The following is an 18372-nucleotide window of genomic DNA, read 5'->3' on the forward strand; positions in this document are numbered from 1 at the left end:
AAAAAGTTTAAGGTAAGAAGAATAATGTTTTAAAGGTTGGATTTTGAAAAAAAAAAGAAAGGAAAAGTGAAAAATTATAGGTAAGGGAGATTTATTTATTTGTTTATTTTTGTTTTTTTATACGTGTATTATGAGTTCGGTTAAACTGTGATTATTTTTTAAGAAATTAATAATTGCTTTGAGTATAGGATTGACTGGATATATGATTTGGGAAAAATGTTATTATTTTTCCTATTAACATAGGGGTGCAGATATTAATCACGGGGTGCAGAAAGCAAACTCCCTAGCTTAGAGTCAAAATATTTCACCCCATTAGGGATATCTGGCTTCTTTGTATATAATAACTTAAAACTAAAAAAAAAATTGAAAAACAAATGAAAAAGAGCAAAACATAAATTTGGAGAAGGGGATAAAAATAAAAGAAAAACCACAATTTGTTTCTCTAAATTCTGACGAGTTCCAAGGTAGGTAGCAACATACTCCAAATTCATACTCAATTCTTTCGATTAGTATTGTGGGTGTTTGTGGGGTGGGGATGTGGTTTTTTCGACGGTTGTAAAGTCGTAATTGAAACAGGAAAAGGGGTTTAGGAATTAAATGATCAATTTTTCAAAAAGAATTTTTGGAACTTTAAATGCTTTGATTTGATCATGATTTTTCCAGTGTATGAATGTTTGTTGTTCAATTGGGTATGCAGATTAAGGTCGAAAAGCCATGGAAGAGATGCCGGGTTCAGCAACGGCAATAAATTCTTCCAATATTGGATTTCAGGTACTTTGTTTCTTAGCTGTATTGCATTTTATGTGCTGTGATTCTTTTTGGGTTTTATAATTTCTTTTCTCTTGGTTCGTGAAAATATAATTTGGGGTGCTGTTTTATGCAGCTATTGAAGAAACAAGGTTGGAAAGAAGGGACTGGTCTTGGAGTATCTGAGCAGGTTTTCTTTCTTACTCTCTCTCTTTCTAACTGAATGATGGAATTTGCTCTCAAAAAAATGTTTGTAAATGTTGAATTCGTAACATTCAACCCTTCTGTTGATTCGTATTAGTTCAAAATAGACCATTTTCTTGATTTCTAATTCTTTGGAGATTACTTGTGTAATTTTTTTTTACTTTAGGAATCACTTAGGAAAGAGAGAGTAACACTTTACCTGGGCATTAAATGTTCTTAATTCAAAAACACATGCTTGGGGAACAGAAATAGCATAACCATTGTGATGATTACAACAATTCTGATGAATAATTTGTTATGGAAACAGGGTAGATTAGAACCCGTGGAAACTTATGTAAAGAATAATAAACGAGGTTTGGGAGCAGATAAAGTGAAGAAAAAGGCCGTGAAAGTGAAACCGGATCATAGCGATTCCTCTAAAGAGACCAGTCAACAGGTAATATTTTCTTAAGATTGTCTTTTAGATCACTGCCTAGGGTTTTATACCATCTCTCTGTTTGCATCTATTGTGTAAAAATTTACATAAACAATTTTAAGTGGTAGAAAGAACTCTGGCTTGACATATCCAGAAGCATGACATAACCATGAAATTACTACCTTTTTGTTTGGAGTTGGAGGATGAACGGAAAAGGCTGTATTACTTGAAGAATGTTGGTTCCAAGTTTAATTGATTGAAATAGACTAATTCTTCAAATTCCTTTTTTTTTTTCCTAAAATTTGGTGTGGGTGTTCGAGAAGAAAACTTGAAGGAACACTAACCAAATGGAGTTGTTCTGGAGGGTATTCTTTTGGTGTTAAAGGGGTTGACAAGCTGAACTTGTTCGTCAGGCCTAGACTCATAAGTTTGAATCTGACCAAGTTTGCTTGAGACAAATGATTCTTTCATGTGATTCAACTCATTTTTCATCGCTGGAATTGTAAAGTAACTTGCTAGTTTGGCAACCTTGAAATGGTGCATTCTCTGTCTTACTGCAAACAGTCCCTGCAAACAATAACTGGCCGTAAATAAGGCACTATGAGGCACTAAAACTATTGATTTTGAATATTTGACGTTTTCATGTTACTGTGGCAGCATCATTAGTTTTTTACTGTTAATGATTTACTGCTTGTCATTGGCTGTAAATAATTTCAGGATCATTTACCTCAAAAGAAAAGCAAAACATTGTCTAAACGGATGAGAAAGATGCAGGAGTTGGAGAAGAAAATGCAAGAGAAGGAGTTTGAACGATCTTTTTTCAGAGAGTTCTGGCCAGAAAATGTATAAAAGAGAATCAAGTAGTCTATATTCTGTCAGAAGTAGAGAAGATTTCAGAACTCGTGCAAATTGGATCTCCGGGGTGTTTTTTCCAGGATACAGAAGTTATGAAAGGCCATTGCGAAATGTAGGAATTATGTGCAAATATTCACATTATCTTGTGTTATATGTAAAAGAGTAGGGGGGAAAACATTGTATTACTATTTCGTTTTTTTACGAAGTGAATATGTAAAGAGAGATGAACATTTTTTTTTTACGAAACATCCAATTTGTTAATAAAAACCTGAAGAAATAAAAAATCAACAATTTTTTTCAAGATCATAAACACAATACGTCGTTCCATTAGTTATTTTATATCTAATTTTAATAAATAATCAGTTTTTTCAAAAAATAAATACACGCGTATTAATTAGTCTACAACAAACTATTAACAAGCTAAATTGAATCTTGAAAATACTTACTGAACGTCAAAGAAAGATTAAAATGACTCATGTTCAATTATGAGAATTGTGTGGTGTTTACTCAAGAATAAATTGAATTTGAGTACGTTTTCGTAGGATCAGTTTTGGGTATTTACATATTTTTCCCACAATCCAGTATTTAGTCATGCCTAGATCAAATTCTATTACATCAACATATTGCTTATTATATCTACTGAATTTTAAAGGTAATGACATCGAAAATAAGCTTGTTTTTGTCAAAACTTCCTTAGCAGATCACTGTGGGGCCGTACAAAAGATCCAAACTACCTGAGGAAGCATAGAAGAGGTAAGAGAGTATTATACAACTTTGCTGCCAAATACGAGAAGGATGCATACTTGAAGAATAGACAAAAAAGGAGAAGAATGAAGGAACTAAATTATATTACCCAGAAAATTATGTGAAGCTTTTGGGCGTATGAAATCATTTTCTTTTTTTGGAGTCTTCAGGCTTAATGAGCTGGACAGGAGCAGCTGGTATTCTGATCCACCATTCTCTAATCCGCCTTATCCATCTATCACTACTTTCCTTCCTACATGGCATCTCCCTTGTGTAATACTCAAGGAATACTACCAAAAAGATATATTTTGGTGGAACAAAAGCAAACACAGCTGCTATGAATACAAGTATTACTGCAACCTTCTCTGTTGCCTGCACAACAAATGCTAAACTTCAGAAAAAGGTTAACTCTTTAAGGAATCGTTTTTAGGTAAAGAAAATCTCTTTTAGGTAATAACATATCTACTTCATTCACATTGGATTATGAAACTCTGCACAAACCTCATTTGTATTCGACCATCTACATGCACAACATTTTGTTTTTTTTCATCGTAGAAATAGAGCATGACTACGATACTCACCTGTGGTAAGATAGCAAGTAGAAGAGCTCTCAACTTTAGGAGAGTAATATTTGCAGCTTGAATGACTGCTTCAAAATGTGTAATCGCCTCTTGTAATGTGAGCAGTTGTTCTACAGCATTTCGATTTGCGGGAGGAGTTACTATGAAGGCTTCTAATGACCTTCCCTTTCTGAAATACCTTCTCCAGAGCATGAGAATTGCAACAAACACAAAAATGGATGGCAGAAGGTACTGGATCCACCCCCTGTATGCAGAATGGTGCGAAAAACATCATGGACAGATTAAAGGCAGGACAAGTAATTAGACGTAACATCAGACATGCACTCGTTAAATAATATAAAAAATACATTTGATCAATATCCTTCCATATTGATTTGTTTCTTTGCTTTTTTGTGTTTCTTGAGTCTCTTGTACTGTAATTTGGTTTAATTTACAATTATTTCTCAATAATCAATACATAAAACTCAACACCTAATAGTGATCAACTTGAGCTTTGTCCATTTATATGTGTGAGGAAAATGCTAATAAACTAAGGAAATCATTGTTGTGTCTTACCCATTACTTAGGGCGCATCCGTTTGCACTAATTTACTATTCAAGTAGATTACGTGAAGCATATTAGTGATGACTAATGGTGTTTGTTTCCAACGATTTGCAAGCAAGCGATGGAGAGCACGGATTAGCAGGATCACATCATCCTTCCATCTCTCGTGTGTTGAACAAGTTTGAGAGTGATAGTGATTTTTTACAATAATGTTCCTACTATATTAAGGTGGGTGGTTCAGTTTATTAGTTCTAAGAGGTGGGAACTTTTGTTTCGGAGTTTTGTCTGTGTTGGTGGAAATAGTGCGGTATTCAACTTCACAATGTTTGAGGTGAGTTCCATAGGAGGTCACATGGTAAAATGGGTGTAACCCAATAGCAGCGTGGGTGGTGGGGTGGTGGACCTCCATGGTGGTGAAGGCAAATGGGAAGGTGGTCCTGGAAAGCGTTTCATGAACGGTTGTGACAGTGGAGTGTTAGGAATCGGTTTTGGGTGTAGTGGAACCAATTCCATGAAGGGTTAAAGGCAAGGGAATTGGTTTTGGGGCTTGTGGAACCGATTCCATGAGCATGCATATGTGTGGGTTCTTGATTATATAGCTTGTTGTGATTCTTGATCCATTTACCATATTCAGGGACCTTTGAGAGTACTAGGATTATGAATATTAAAATTTCTCCAAGACAAGTCTAAAAAAAATGTAATAATTATATTATATAATAATAATAAATAATAATAATATATATTACATGTATAATAATAATAATAAAATAATAATATTAATAAAATATTAATTTTTACCTTAATGGCAAAATGGTAACCTTATATTTTAATCTATTAAAACTTTTTTTTATTTATCATATCAATCAAATCACTCACAAACTCTCACAGTTTTTACTTCCAAATCCACTCATTTTCACGTCCAAATCCTTTAAAAGAAAGGACACAAACTTTACCTCCAAATCTATTCAAATTCACCCACCCACTCTCCCTAAAATCCATCTTCAAAATGAACATACCCTTAAGGATTTAGATAAAGTGGTTATGATTATTAGATTTATAATTGACGGGACAAAATTTGAGACAAGAAACAACACAAAAAATGTGAGAGTTGAGAATGAAAGCTACCTATTAACAAAAAATGAGAGAGGTACTGACATTTATACAGAACTCACCAATTTAAAAACACATAAAATGACAAAGGATGTTAATGTGGGCCAAATCCAATCATATGCTGATTTTACAATAAAACAATTACCTTATAATCATATAACACGTGAGTAGCAAAAAGGCTGCCGATTTGTAGAAGTCTTTCCATGAGGCCAACAGCCGTAGTCGATTAGCAGATACAATGACGGGGAATAGTAGTTCCTACAAAGAGTTAAAAGAATTAACCATACCACATATACAAAAAATATTAGTTCCTTTTATTTTTCCATCATCCACTTGGGAAACTTTATATTTTGAGTTTGAGAAGCTAAGTAATTCAATGGATATCCTAAGCCAGCCCAGTATACATATTTTCAGGTTTAAAATTGAAATACATTTCAAGTATGAAGCAAAATAACGAGATGAAGGAGCATTTTCAATTTTAGTTGCAGCATATTTCGACAACGACAACAACAAAGCTATATCTAACTGAGGATATAAAGCATATTATAACAAATTCATGTCAGTTTCCTTTCTAATTAATCATCTTAACTTCACTATAATTTCCATAATCAAAGGAGCTCAGATTTATTTTTTCCAAAAAAATAAAGGAGTATGGAATGTAAATAATAGTGAACCTTCATTACAGCAACATTTGTATCGATTCCCTCCACCTTCACTTGGTCCACGGTTGCTTGTGCAGCTTCAGCTTTTCCAGTGTCCAGAAGGGACTTTTTCACTGCAATTTCCAAGGGATGTATCTCACCAACCTGCATATCACTAACAAAAATTGTTCCCTCACAAATATCAACCATCATTTTTGATCTGAATCCAAGATAGAAAAGTGCCATAACTGCAGCTGGAGACACTGATAGATGCCCTTTTGTATCTTTAGAGGCAGGAACATCACGTTTACCAGAAACAGCAGTCAAATTTGCTAAGTTATGTGCAATGGTTTCCAAGATTATGTCTCCCCGTGGAAGATTTTCAGCTAGGTTAAAAGTAAGTAAAGTTTTATAGTGGGATGAGAAAAACCGGAAAGCTTCTCTAACTGCACGATAACGGAAAATGCCCAGAATAGCCCTGGCAAGTACTTCTAGTTTTTGTGTCTCTTTAAGGTTGTATTTCCTGATAAACTTGTGTGCACGTAAGATCTCCAGACTAATGTCCAACCAATAGTCACGACGCAAGTTTGCTTTAAATTCAGGGAATTCAAAATATGCAGGCTCTGCTCTGTCAATACATAGTGAAAAATCATATTCAAGTGGACAGGTAATGAAATGTACAGACAAGTATGGTGAAATTTGTCAACAGATAACATACACAGAAGTTGACTTGTACATCACAGCTTTATCAAACAGGCGAGCACCAAGGGGTCCAGTTAGATCAGGCTTTATGACCTGTTTCAAGTCTGAGCACAGATCATATCGAACAGCTTTCTCATATATACCAACTCCCAGCGACTCAAAGTACAGAGCATAATTGGTCAGGGTCAACCGCCCTAAAAAGGTCAGAAAATTGAGGTTCAACTGAGTAAGGTGGAAAACATGTATGGATCATTACTTAGCAAGATGAAAATGGGTTCCTAGTCAGACACAAAGCAGCAAGGAAAGGTGATCTAAAATAATTTAATTCATTCCACACAATCCAATTTGCTGGCGTTCTACAAATCAGCTTCTAATTAAGGTCCTAAAAAGACTTCCCCTGAGCATAAATGCAGGAGATTATTCCATGATTTTTTTCATGCAAATAGACATTCATGATAACTAACCAGCACAAGGGTTTTCCTTTAATTGGTGCAAAAAAAGCAACTAAGGGAATTTTGTAGAAGTAATTAACTACAAATATTTGAGTGCAGCCCTTGGTGACTGATTGGGCTCTTAGTAGCTCAATGACTCCAGCAGCATTGTGCTAAATAGTGAGAGTTGCTAACCACCTATACAAGCTATTTGAATCTGTAATAATCACAGTAATAAATTCCAACATGTTGGAGAACTAAAATCAGCATCGACAACTAGACTATTTCAACAAATAAAATCGGCTTTTGGGTATTAGAATGAACGACTCACCAGGCCATGCAACGATTCCAATATGTTGAAGAACAGGTTGAGTTGGAATTGTCCCGTCAATATCAAGGACAATCTCCTCGTCAGCAAGTTGAAGATTTCCAACAGACGCAGACATCATATTCTTAGAATTCTTTATAACCCTGCGTGCAACTAGTGTCAGCAAGTACACAAACAACAACAAACACAACAAAACCTTATTCCATTAGGTAGGTTAACTACATGGATCACACCGCACTATTTGGTCGTTAGTAAAGACAAAGGTTCAGCAATGAAGGAAGTACACAAAAAAGGTAACCAAGTGGAAGGAATAAACAATAATCTTACTTATCAAGTGATCTTAGGTATTTGTCATAAACAAGAAAATGAAGCCTATGTGCGGAAGTACTCGTGAGTGCATGGAAGAGATTGTGAACAGTTACAACATCAGCAATGGAAACACACACAGGAGCAATCCGCGAGAAAGCCTCTTGACCAACCGTCTTCTTGCCATCAACCTAAACAAAAAACATTGCAATCACATCATCAACTTCATACTTGAATGACTATTAAATTTAGAGTTTAATAGTCCTGTACCATCAATGCAAAAATATCTCCAGTGTCAACCAATCAAAAACCATGACGATATAACTTCTAAGTTGATTATTGCAAAAAAGAAAAAAGAAAAACAACACACTTATTCTACATAACAATTTGTGATTGAAAAGCAGTGCAAAATTCTTAACCTAAATGGCAATCTGTGATTGGATGACAGTATATGAGCTTTTTACACTGATAGTACACAGCCTTTTTTTTCTCTCTTCAATTTTATAGCATAGGATAATGGGATAGGATTGTATTGATGGTGAAACCTGAAGAGCCATATTTGTGGAACTTGTATAAAACAAGGCGGAGTCATCCTCCTCCCCGACGGTTTCCTCTTTAGTTGACCTGGGGGTTTCCTGCAATGCACCGAAGAATTACATAATGATGATGAAAGTATGATGAATGCGTGAAAAAGAGAAGGGACTGAACTGGGAGGGTGTGGACGCTGGGAGCCTCCCATGCAAGCATCATGTCAAAGGTTAAACGACGGAATTCCTTGTCGTTTAAAAAATCGGAGCTTTCACTGAGTTTGTGAAGCGCTTTGTAGCAACAGAACTCCAAGAGGTGTCTAGCGTAGGTGAGAAGCTCTTTGAAGTCGGGAAGGAGTTCCGAATCGAAACAGTGTTGCAATTCCTGCGTGGACATTCCAAGGATCCTGAACACACCACCAAATGCATTCATGGGTAATGAAATGAAAATGAAAACGAAATTAAAAAAGAGAGAGAAAGAGTGATGATAATAACTTGGAACAGCGAAAGACGACGGAGTTGGCGAGAGGAGACAGCTGAGGGATGGGTTTGGAGGAATTGACAGAGTCATCGGCGGCGAAGGCGTCCGGCGAAGAAGGCTTGCTGCGCTGGAATAAGGATTTGAGCGAGTTCTGATGGTTTCGAAGCATGTTCTCCCAAATTCCCTCCATCTTCACACCAATCGCTCATTCAATTACTTCGCATTTCAATTCGATTCAACGATTTATATGTCTACGCAATGCACATTGCTCAAACCACCTACTTTGCTTCTGCATTCGGTGATCTCGATCTTTTCACTTTTTCCCCTTTTTCATTTTCCTATTTTTATTCTTTTTTAATTCTGCATGTTCATTTACTCTTTTTTTCCATTGGAAGAAAAGAACATATATTTTTCAGAAAATAGTTTTACTTTTATTTCCACACTTATCCTTTCTTTTAATGTAGCAATTTATTTACATTTTTTTAAATTTAATTTAAATCAAAAACTGTTAAGGAACAGGAACAACCTCAATGAAAAATTTATATGACTAAATTAACCTAAACACATTTCAATTATGTTTTCTGACAAACACTTTCATCTAACAAAATTCAATTACAAAACACAGACATGAATCTAATTCTGAGCATGTACATGAGAAAACAAAAAAGATCTACAGAGTGGACAAGAGAATTGATTGCGAAGTATCCATTGTTCAATGCAACTGAGATGAAACACATGGCCACACATTCCCAATTTGCTTACTGCATCTTCTTCTTCATATTCCATCAAGCAAATGGAGCAAATTTCTTCTCTCTCTGCATCACAGCTATGGCCCTTTAAACTGTGGTACCTTGCCACAGGTAGAGAAGGAGTTTCCTGGAACTCCATGTCTTTGGCCACACCTTTGGTCTCACAAGAGAACAACACCATGATGCTTCTCTTGAGTTGCATCAGTGGAATCAAAACGCATGTGTAGAACACAATGGTCACTACCCACAAACGAGATTGACAAACCATAAAACAATTCATCTTGTGATTAATCTAATACTCCAAATGAAACCCTCTTTCTTGTGATTCTGGTGTGCAGATATCTGTTGTTATCAGTGACAATGATGCTTAACAGAAGGGGTGTGTGTATATATATATAACATAGGCTTGTAAGAGAAGGAGTATGACTTATATATGTTGACACCGACCTCTTCATAAAATAATACAAATCCTAAACCTAGATTCTTGTTTTATAAGAATAACTTATTCTTATTAGTTCTGACTTTGGAGGCTGCTGATTTTTTATTACATTGGTCAGCTACAACTCTGTTCATGTTTTTGTGCATCATAGGTTTTGGGCTGCTTATTTTAGAGCATAAAAAACTAAGTCGTCCCTTGTTTACATGTTTAAATATATATAAATTATCGGCTTAAAATTCATAGAAAAAATATTATCAATTGTTTAAACTGTTATATCAAATTACCATTAAGTCTCGGATATATTTTGGTACGAGAATATATAAGAAATTTTCATTTAATAAGTGTAAATTTTGTTAAATACGCGTTTTATAAGATTCAATAAACTGAGCTTTGAATGCAGAATAATAATAGTGATAGATATGATCTTCCTTAACCTGAGGTTTACCATATTTAATGATTTGATAGATTGATTAAGGTGTATAAGTATAAACAGCGGAGTGGTGCAGTGGTTTTGGTTCAGTTTGGTGCAGTGGTTTTGATTCGGTTTGGTTTATAAAAAATGAGCGACAGCGTGTCGTGTGCACAACAAGTGCAGCGGTTAGCGGAGGGGTAAAGCTATCTCATCCTTCTTACTTACTTTTGCATCTGCACCATTTCCATTAAACTATTATATTTCAGAAGCATCTTCACCTTTTTTTTTATATTTTACTTTAACTTTTTCGCTACTTTTTACTTCATTCTAGTCACTTTATTGGCATGAAATATTGGTTAGCTTTCTCAATCACAGATCTCATACAAAAAGTAATTAATTACTTTTAGTGAAATATCTTATCTTGATAATATTTTTTATTCCAAAATCAAGATTTTACTTAATGTTAATTAAATAGTTTCATTTAATTTAAGATTTTCATGTGTAAGAAGAAAATATCTTTTACTATTACTATTAAAAAAAATACTTAAAATGACTGTGATTAATCAATATTTACACCATCAAAAGGAAATTAATTCTTCACTTATTTATCACATTTTTTACATTCTTTCTATCTCTCTTTTATCTCCCGGACCCTTCTACATCTTGTTCTCCCACAAAATCAATATTGAAAAATAGAGTTAACCTTATGAAAATGATCTCACTTTGTTTTAATTCATTTTCTTACTAAAACGAATCATTGTGGTTTGATTATATTTGTTCCCTGTATTACTGAAATAGTCCTAGAATGCAGTGCTTGTAATAAGTGAGATAATGGTTTAGAATAGAATGTGAAAACTGTCCTCTTCTTCTTTTCCCCTTGTTTTAGCCAAATTGTCTTAAGAATTGCCATCTTGGAATGAAGTGTGATTTATCAGCTAATAATAAATAGGTGGAGCCTTTGAGTTAATCATTCACCTGTCAGGCCCACATGGTGGGTCCTTAGCCTTGCTGAAAATTCAGAGTACATATAATAACGTCGGAGAATTTGTTTAATGTTACCAGTAAAGGAGATGTTTAGAGTAAGTATGTACGTATACATAAAAGTGAATTTGTTTAATGTTACCTATAAAGGAGATATTTAGAGTAAGTATGTAAGTATACATAAAAGTTGTATTAATTTCTATTACATATTCACATGTCTTTCCATTTTATAAAACCTAGAGGTGATGAAAGGTTTAAATAGTATACATGTGATTATAAATGTAAAATCATCTTCATTCAATTGATTAAGTATGATTTCTTTATCCTGAGCTATTTTAACTCTTAAAAAGACGATAAAATATTTATCAAATATAATTAAAATAATATTGTACTAAAGTTTCAAAAATCATATTGTACTAAAATAATATTTCACTAAAATGATACTTTTGTATCATGAAATATATTTTTTAGTGTAAAAGCACAAACATCTAATAGTTTAGTTAAATTAAATAGACAATATATCCCAAAAACACTTTTAACTAACTTTTTATCAGAACAGGTTTCACAATGATGGTTATTTATGTTCTATTATTAGGGTGCATCAAGACATACCTGAAGGCATAGGAATTGACCCCGTTCGATATCCACTGGTACTCAGAAACTCAAATATGAGATAACTTGTCTCTGTGTTTCCTCTTCAGGGTACTAGATTCTACTTGAAATATACCTTTTTTTTATCACCCTTGAACTTGAGTAGCGATTAAGTAAAGATTAGCCCCCATTACTAGAAGAGCCTTCCTAACAATAATTAAAAGGAGGAGGAGAAGCGCAAACCTCCTTATAAAATCTCCTTCTAAGGAGAAAGAGTCACCGCAACTCCCCAAAGAAGAAACTTCACCAATGTTAATAACCTTAGTAACATGAAGGCTATATCACCATGAGAAAAATCAATAAACAAAAATGATGAAAACATGGTAGAAAAAATTATATACCTAGGTTGAACAGAAGAGGAGGATTGATTACATGAAACTGCAAACAAGATGAGAAGAAAAACGCTGAGTTCGAGATTTAAACAAAAATATCAAAATAAGAGACGAAAATTAGTGTCACTATTATGTTCATAGTAACTTTAAGAGTCATAATCTCGTGCCGAGGATCACTAAAATTCATCCCCCAAGATGTTCGCAACTTCTTGTGTCAGTTGATTTTTCACCCATTTCTCTCAGTTCACAAAAAACCGTAAATAACTACTGTTTTTCATTAAGCAATTGCTAATTACAGAAGCAACCATTCTTTGATAAGATGTGCTACCAACGGTGGTGTAAAAGTGATTGTGATAAGGCTTCTATTTAGTTTTATGTTGAAATAAAAAAAAACAAAAAACAAAATAAGAATAACTACATAGAAGGTTGTTTGAAGCTCATTTCAACCATTTATTATTATAGTAAAAAATCTTCTGGTTAAACCATTTGATACAGTGGACCACCTAACCAATGTCAAATGTGCAATAAGGTTAATATATAGGTAAGTCCTCAAAAGTCACATTTTGAACTAGGTAAGTCCTCAAAAGTCTCAAGGAATATAGCAACAGCATATGAAAGGAACATTTGAAAATGGTCCCACAAGACACAACTTATAAATGCATACTTCTATTTGTTGACATACTAAGAAAAGTCAAAGCAGTTGTTTTGTTCGGAATAGAAAATGACGCCTGGATGCCACTTAGAGTCAATGAGAATAGGACAGAAAATCAAAATAATACACACAATGAGAAATCAGAAAAACAATGGTGATAAATGAGAACTAGGACAGCCTGTCACCTCTTGGGTGATAGAAACATGAAAAATCTGTTAATACCTTCCATATCCAATAAGTGAAGAAAATACATTTGTTTTTAAATACTTAGTTAGTCAGATGAAAAATATTATTCAAACAGTTAGTTAGAAGGATGAAAACTGGTTTTGTCAAACAATTGGAAGAAGTAGCCAATCCCTATTGATTATTCGTATTAGCAACCCCACTGAAATGTGCATAGACACAATAATGACTCTTTACGAGAAGATAAGGATGCCAACAGGAAGAGGTAATGAGCATCAGCGTTTCACAGTGTGGTGTGACAACTTTGGAAAAACAACCAAAGAAAAGAAAAAACAAAAACTCGTAACGTTGTTGTGATTATGAGAAACATTTTCTATCGATAACAAAAAAATCACCACGATGCTATAACTATTATTTATAATCATAAAAAAGATGTTCTTTAATTTAAGTAATTGAAAGGGAAAAAGAGGAAAGAAAGAAAAGATGGAAGAAGAAGAAAATGAAAGGACAGGAGATTAGGAGCGACCACACCTTGTCACGGCCATGCCTGCTGTTAGCACGCTTTCTGTCTCGAACAACTTTTATCGAACACATTCCACGCAGTTTCTCTTCACACCAATAAATTAAAAGTTAAACCAACACTCACACTCTACACTGCACACATCCTTCTCTCTCGTGACTCCTTCGCCATAATAAGCAAGATGAAAATCGAAACAAGGAAATAGAGTTCGAAGGTTAGTAATCGAAGCATGCGATCCCCTCAGCCGCTTCGCAACGGCGGTGATAACAGTTGTTCGCCGTCGCACAACCGTCGCTTCCAGTCCACAGTGGCGGAACACAAACTACGCCGTTTCAACTTCCTCATACTTGTTTTCCGCCTAGTCTCCTTCTCCTTCTCCCTTGCGTCCTCCGTCTTCGTGCTCACCAACACTCGTGGCTCCGATACACCTCACTGGTACCACTATGACACCTTCAGGTATTCTTATTCTAACTAATTTCTTTTTATTTCAGGCCTAATTTATATATTCTATTCGTTTATTTCAAAATTCGTGTCGAAATTGAAGATTAAGTTACCGAAATCCGTTCAGGTTCGTTCTTGCGGCGAATGCGATAGTGGCGGTATACTCCGTGTTCGAAATGGGCGCGTCGGTGTGGGAAATTTCACGAGGCGTAACACTGTTCCCCGAAGTGTTGCAAATATGGTTCGACTTCGGACATGACCAGGTCATAATCAAAATAAGATTCGACAAATTCCATACTCTCTCTCTTTAATTCTTTCACTCTGAATTGTGTGTGTGAAGGAGTGATGTGATGTGATGTGGTGGCGGTGCAGGTGTTCGCGTACCTGCTGTTGTCAGCGAACGCGGCGGGGACGACGATGGCGAGGACGCTGAAGGAGATGGACACGTGTAGGGCGAGCAATGCATTCTGCGTGCAAATGGACATAGCCGTAGCGTTGGGATACGCGGCGTTTGTTTTCCTAGGGTTGACCTCGCTCTTAACGGGCTTCCGCGTCGTCTGTTTCATAATCAACGGTTCCCGTTTCCATCTCTGAGGTTGGTTCTGCGTGGGAACGACACAGAGGAGCCCGCCATTAACGAATATTTTAGGTGGGGCCCGGTTCTCTTTTTCACTGTTCTCCAAAAAAAACAAAGTCTCCCATTTTATCAAAATTATTTGTTAAAAGTAATTAAAATACACTGTTTTGCTGGGAGTGTGTACAAAACAATTTTTTTCCTTACAGTAGCTTCTATTCCGTTTTATGTGTTGAACAGATAATATGTATCTTCATTACTTTTAAAGTATCGTCCTTATTTTTAACAAGTCTCAATGACACTTTTATTTATTTTAAATATGGAATAGCTTAATAATTTTTTTTATTTATAGAATCACAAATTATCTACTCTGGTCGTAAGTTTCTTTTTTTCATAGTAATAATTTTTAAAATAATATCTGATAGATTCCATACTCACTCTCCCCTCTGTCTTATATATAAAGTAAAAACCCGCGGGAAGAAGGTGCTTAAGTTTTGTGTACTTTTGATATAGAATGAAACATCGTCCGAAAAGATTAACCACATTTTGTGAACTCGGAATTTTCGATAATATTAATTAGTCCTTATTTATGATAATAAATAATTAATAACGATATAAAAGTATCTAGATGTTCGTAAAATATATTATTGAAATTCACGAGAGTAATGTAACAATTATAATTCCGACATAATCTTCACGTGTGGTTCTCCCACCGCCTAGAATCAAACCAAACACTGATCTTATATAAAGCATAATATTACACTTATTGATATAAAGTACACCTAAACATGACAAAAATCATAATCCTTTATAGGGTTTTACAGGGCAAATTTAAAATTGCAGTATCCAACTTCTATTTGTTTATTTAGCTAAATTATCATTTACGAATAATCACACGACAACTTTAAAAGAATACAAGGGCTGTTTGTTATGGCATGGGACCAATAGACGGTGATACCCAATCGTGTTTCTCCATCAAGCATGGCATAGTAACCATCACTATACAAAACACGTTATTGGCTTGATTGCATCATATTCTCCCACTTACTTATTAGTGGTCGTACATTAAGATGCTTATAGACGACACCGAAGTTGTATTTTATTTCCAAATTATCCCCACACTAAATGAAATACATGAAGACATTAAAACGAAACTTCTCACAATGTTATTTTTTTCATACTACAATTTTGAATCATTCTAAAATCTTAAAAATTCAAACCCCTTCCACTTTAACTTATAAGGCCAGTTTGATTCATTTATAAAATCAATTTCATTTCACAGTACGCAGTTCCAGCCGGAACGATGATCAAAATTAATTTGGATGCACAGTTGAATAACAAAAGCAGTTCAAATAAAATTTTACTAAAATTAATTCTACTACTCAACTTTAAAACAGATATCCATCTGCAGAAGAAACTGAACTTTGCCATTGAAAACTAACGTGGAAAAGAATTATAACAAATTAGTTAGATAATCAATATTTCAATTTTTTTCCCAAAAAATGTTAGAAAATTCTGCCTTAATAAGAAATTAAGAATTGATTCTTATAAGGTAACGGCTGAAGTTGACACAAAATTAAAAAATGTAAAGGAATAAAAAGTAAATCCAATTTTGCAGAGCATTTGTAGCAAAAAAAAAACGTATCATAAAAATGCTAAGTAAAATTAAATAAATTATAAAAGGATTGAAGTCCGTTCGTGTATTAAATAAATATTTACAACAAGACTCCAACTAATTCTAATCTTCACAGAATTAAGCAACAATTATTTTAAAATTGGACTTTAATTAAATTTAATAAAACTAATTTTAAACTGCTGAGTGTGTGGGTCTCGCCAGCAAATTTTAAATTAGAATAATCATAGCGATAAGAATTAGTTTTATACATTGACGGATAGCACGCTCACTATCAGATACCTTGAGATCTTTCGGCTTCAAACTTTAAAATTGAGCTACAAAATGCCAAACTACGTTTTAGAGGTGGCTAAACGACAAAACAAAAATAATAATAATGACATCCAAATATATCCATGCCATGGGCGAGCCCATTTTTCCCTTAAAAGTTCGCAATGATATACAAAGCAAGACTATGTTTTTAGTAAGCACCTTAAACCGCAAAAGCACATTTCCAAAATTTACATGAACACGTCCTCAATTATCTCATTAAGCTTGAGAGCTAGTATACTACACTCTTCGACCATTTAAGTTGGACCTCAGTCTATAATTTCATGGAAACGACTCTGCTCATCATCTTTCAACACTATCAGTATGCACCTAACTAACAAAGCATAATAGATTATCACCAGTATTATCTATCACAAAGCAAATATTGGGAGGAGTGCCTACCATATCGGGACATTTTCAGGGCGATGTTTTCTTTTCCAGACTTTTACTGGCACCACATCGGAGATCATTACTCAACCTAAAAGGACAAAACACTCACTATTATGCGTATCCACACACTGACACCCCCAAGTTGCCAAAACTTTTCAGTGACTGACGTATGGTAATGCCAAAGGAAAATTAAGCAATGGTAATGCCAAACCTTTGATATGGATGATCGATATTTTAAGACACTTCGAGTCATCCTTTTTGTAACCTTGCAGCTGAATGACCTCCTAGAAATAGTAACTTAATAAAATAACAAGCAAGCTCCATAAGATAGGCAGAGGGTGGACATAAAGGAGCATCACATCTATTACTTTAGCTAACTATAAACCAAAATCCATAATGCGTAGTTTTTATTACATGCCAGCAAGCACATTAATGATAATTGAAGACATCAACTAGCCCTAAAATCCTACAACTTTGCTTAGCATGCTTGACTGAACTTAATATAAAAAAATAGTTCAACAAGCTGCCTCTTCACAAGATCTTTTGATTTTGACGGAAGTCAGATACAGTTTATCATATGATTTTGGAGTTATTCTTATACTAGAATTAAAGTATCACTTCGGTAACATGGTAACATACAAATTTTTTTAATGCTAAACTTTATTAGAGGTGAACTCTAATTTATGGGAGCTGAGAACCAAAATCATTTAAGTAACTATATCTAAGTTTTACCCAAATGATTTTCTAACATGAAGTCCTAATACCAACAAACCACAAATTTAATTATTTCAATGGTCACGTCATCCAAGTGGAGCCAGAATTCCGGAAGGTTCACATTCAGGATTCACTACACTCTTCTCTTGCACCATCCAAAACTGTATAGGGTAACACGGAGTCACCAACTATTTTGGCAACAAAAAATTCCTCACATGTTACTTGAAAGTGCAAGCCTTGGTCCTCCCTTGTCTTTCCATCCTTATCAGTTGAATCATTTCACAATTAAGCAATGAATATAGGCATATCATATATAGGAGATTCATAAATCAGCCAAGTAAAATGCCCATGTTATATAAGACGGCTTACAAAAACAACATTTGCTCTAATAGTTCAACGATTAGATTATTGATCAATTGACTTTATTACTTCAATTTGACAGAATCAAGAAACACTATTTAGGCGAAAAAAGGTTGTGCATCATAACCAAACCAAGCAATTTAAAAAAAAAAAACGAATTACTCCAGAATTAACAAAAACAGATCAAATACAGACTTTCAAATTTCTATCGAAAATTATTGTTATTGAAATAAAAAAGCGATCACAGTGGGATTCGAACCCACGACCTTTAGATTCGGAGTCTAACGCGATATCCACTCCGCTATGCGATCGTTACACGAAAGTTACCAAATGAAAAGTTCAAGAAGAGCCCCGGCATTCAGATGAACATCGTCATGCAGATCTACCAAGTGAAAGGGAAAGGAAATTCATCGTATG

General features: G+C 34.5%; 3 protein-coding genes and 1 non-coding gene across 4 annotated transcripts; 2 read left to right on the forward strand and 2 right to left on the reverse strand.

Annotated features, from left to right (window-relative positions):
- The first annotated feature begins 342 nt into the window (after window positions 1-342).
- On the forward strand, window positions 343-2443 carry LOC124832714 (D111/G-patch domain-containing protein). Its single transcript, XM_047306987.2, has 5 exons — window positions 343-464; window positions 698-771; window positions 884-937; window positions 1259-1387; window positions 2084-2443. Exons 2-5 carry the CDS (start codon window positions 715-717, stop codon window positions 2213-2215), a joined length of 372 nt encoding a protein of 123 aa, XP_047162943.1. The 5' UTR covers window positions 343-464; window positions 698-714; the 3' UTR covers window positions 2216-2443.
- A 230-nt stretch (window positions 2444-2673) lies between these two features.
- Window positions 2674-9066, reverse strand: LOC124832737 (polygalacturonase inhibitor (DUF639)). Its single transcript, XM_047307016.2, has 11 exons — window positions 8630-9066; window positions 8316-8541; window positions 8153-8242; window positions 7629-7798; window positions 7305-7444; window positions 6559-6736; window positions 5874-6468; window positions 5345-5457; window positions 3547-3790; window positions 3075-3337; window positions 2674-2955 (listed from the first exon to the last, which is right to left on the reverse strand). The coding sequence occupies exons 1-10, from the start codon at window positions 8803-8805 to the stop codon at window positions 3110-3112; spliced, it is 2160 nt and encodes a 719-aa protein (XP_047162972.2). The 5' UTR covers window positions 8806-9066; the 3' UTR covers window positions 2674-2955; window positions 3075-3109.
- Window positions 9067-13486: 4420 nt separating this feature from the next.
- On the forward strand, window positions 13487-14867 carry LOC124832711 (CASP-like protein 4C2). Its single transcript, XM_047306983.2, has 3 exons — window positions 13487-13990; window positions 14103-14238; window positions 14348-14867. Exons 1-3 carry the CDS (start codon window positions 13764-13766, stop codon window positions 14567-14569), a joined length of 585 nt encoding a protein of 194 aa, XP_047162939.1. The 5' UTR covers window positions 13487-13763; the 3' UTR covers window positions 14570-14867.
- Window positions 14868-18193: 3326 nt separating this feature from the next.
- On the reverse strand, window positions 18194-18266 carry TRNAR-CCG (transfer RNA arginine (anticodon CCG)). The gene has a single exon. It is a non-coding gene; the product is annotated as a tRNA-Arg (tRNA).
- Window positions 18267-18372: the final 106 nt, after the last annotated feature.

The sequence above is a fragment of the Vigna umbellata genome, chromosome 8, assembly GCF_029865625.1.
Source record: "Vigna umbellata cultivar VRB3 chromosome 8, Vumbellata_1.0, whole genome shotgun sequence".
In the NCBI taxonomy this organism is placed as follows: domain Eukaryota; kingdom Viridiplantae; phylum Streptophyta; class Magnoliopsida; order Fabales; family Fabaceae; genus Vigna; species Vigna umbellata.

Excerpts from the sequence above, each read along its gene's own strand:
- LOC124832711 (XM_047306983.2), top strand. The coding sequence starts at position 13,764 with ATGCGATCCCCTCAGCCGCTTCGCAACGGCGGTGATAACAGTTGTTCG. Across the intron at positions 13,991-14,102 it reads TACCACTATGACACCTTCAG|GTTCGTTCTTGCGGCGAATG; the intron begins GTATTCTTATTC and ends AAATCCGTTCAG. Across the intron at positions 14,239-14,347 it reads TCGACTTCGGACATGACCAG|GTGTTCGCGTACCTGCTGTT; the intron begins GTCATAATCAAA and ends GTGGCGGTGCAG.
- LOC124832737 (XM_047307016.2), bottom strand. The coding sequence starts at position 8,805 with ATGGAGGGAATTTGGGAGAACATGCTTCGAAACCATCAGAACTCGCTC. Across the intron at positions 8,542-8,629 it reads GTCGTCTTTCGCTGTTCCAA|GATCCTTGGAATGTCCACGC; the intron begins GTTATTATCATC and ends TGGTGTGTTCAG. Across the intron at positions 5,458-5,873 it reads CAAATGTTGCTGTAATGAAG|GAACTACTATTCCCCGTCAT; the intron begins GTTCACTATTAT and ends AACTCTTTGTAG.
- LOC124832714 (XM_047306987.2), top strand. The coding sequence starts at position 715 with ATGGAAGAGATGCCGGGTTCAGCAACGGCAATAAATTCTTCCAATATT. Across the intron at positions 772-883 it reads CTTCCAATATTGGATTTCAG|CTATTGAAGAAACAAGGTTG; the intron begins GTACTTTGTTTC and ends TGTTTTATGCAG. Across the intron at positions 1,388-2,083 it reads CTAAAGAGACCAGTCAACAG|GATCATTTACCTCAAAAGAA; the intron begins GTAATATTTTCT and ends AAATAATTTCAG.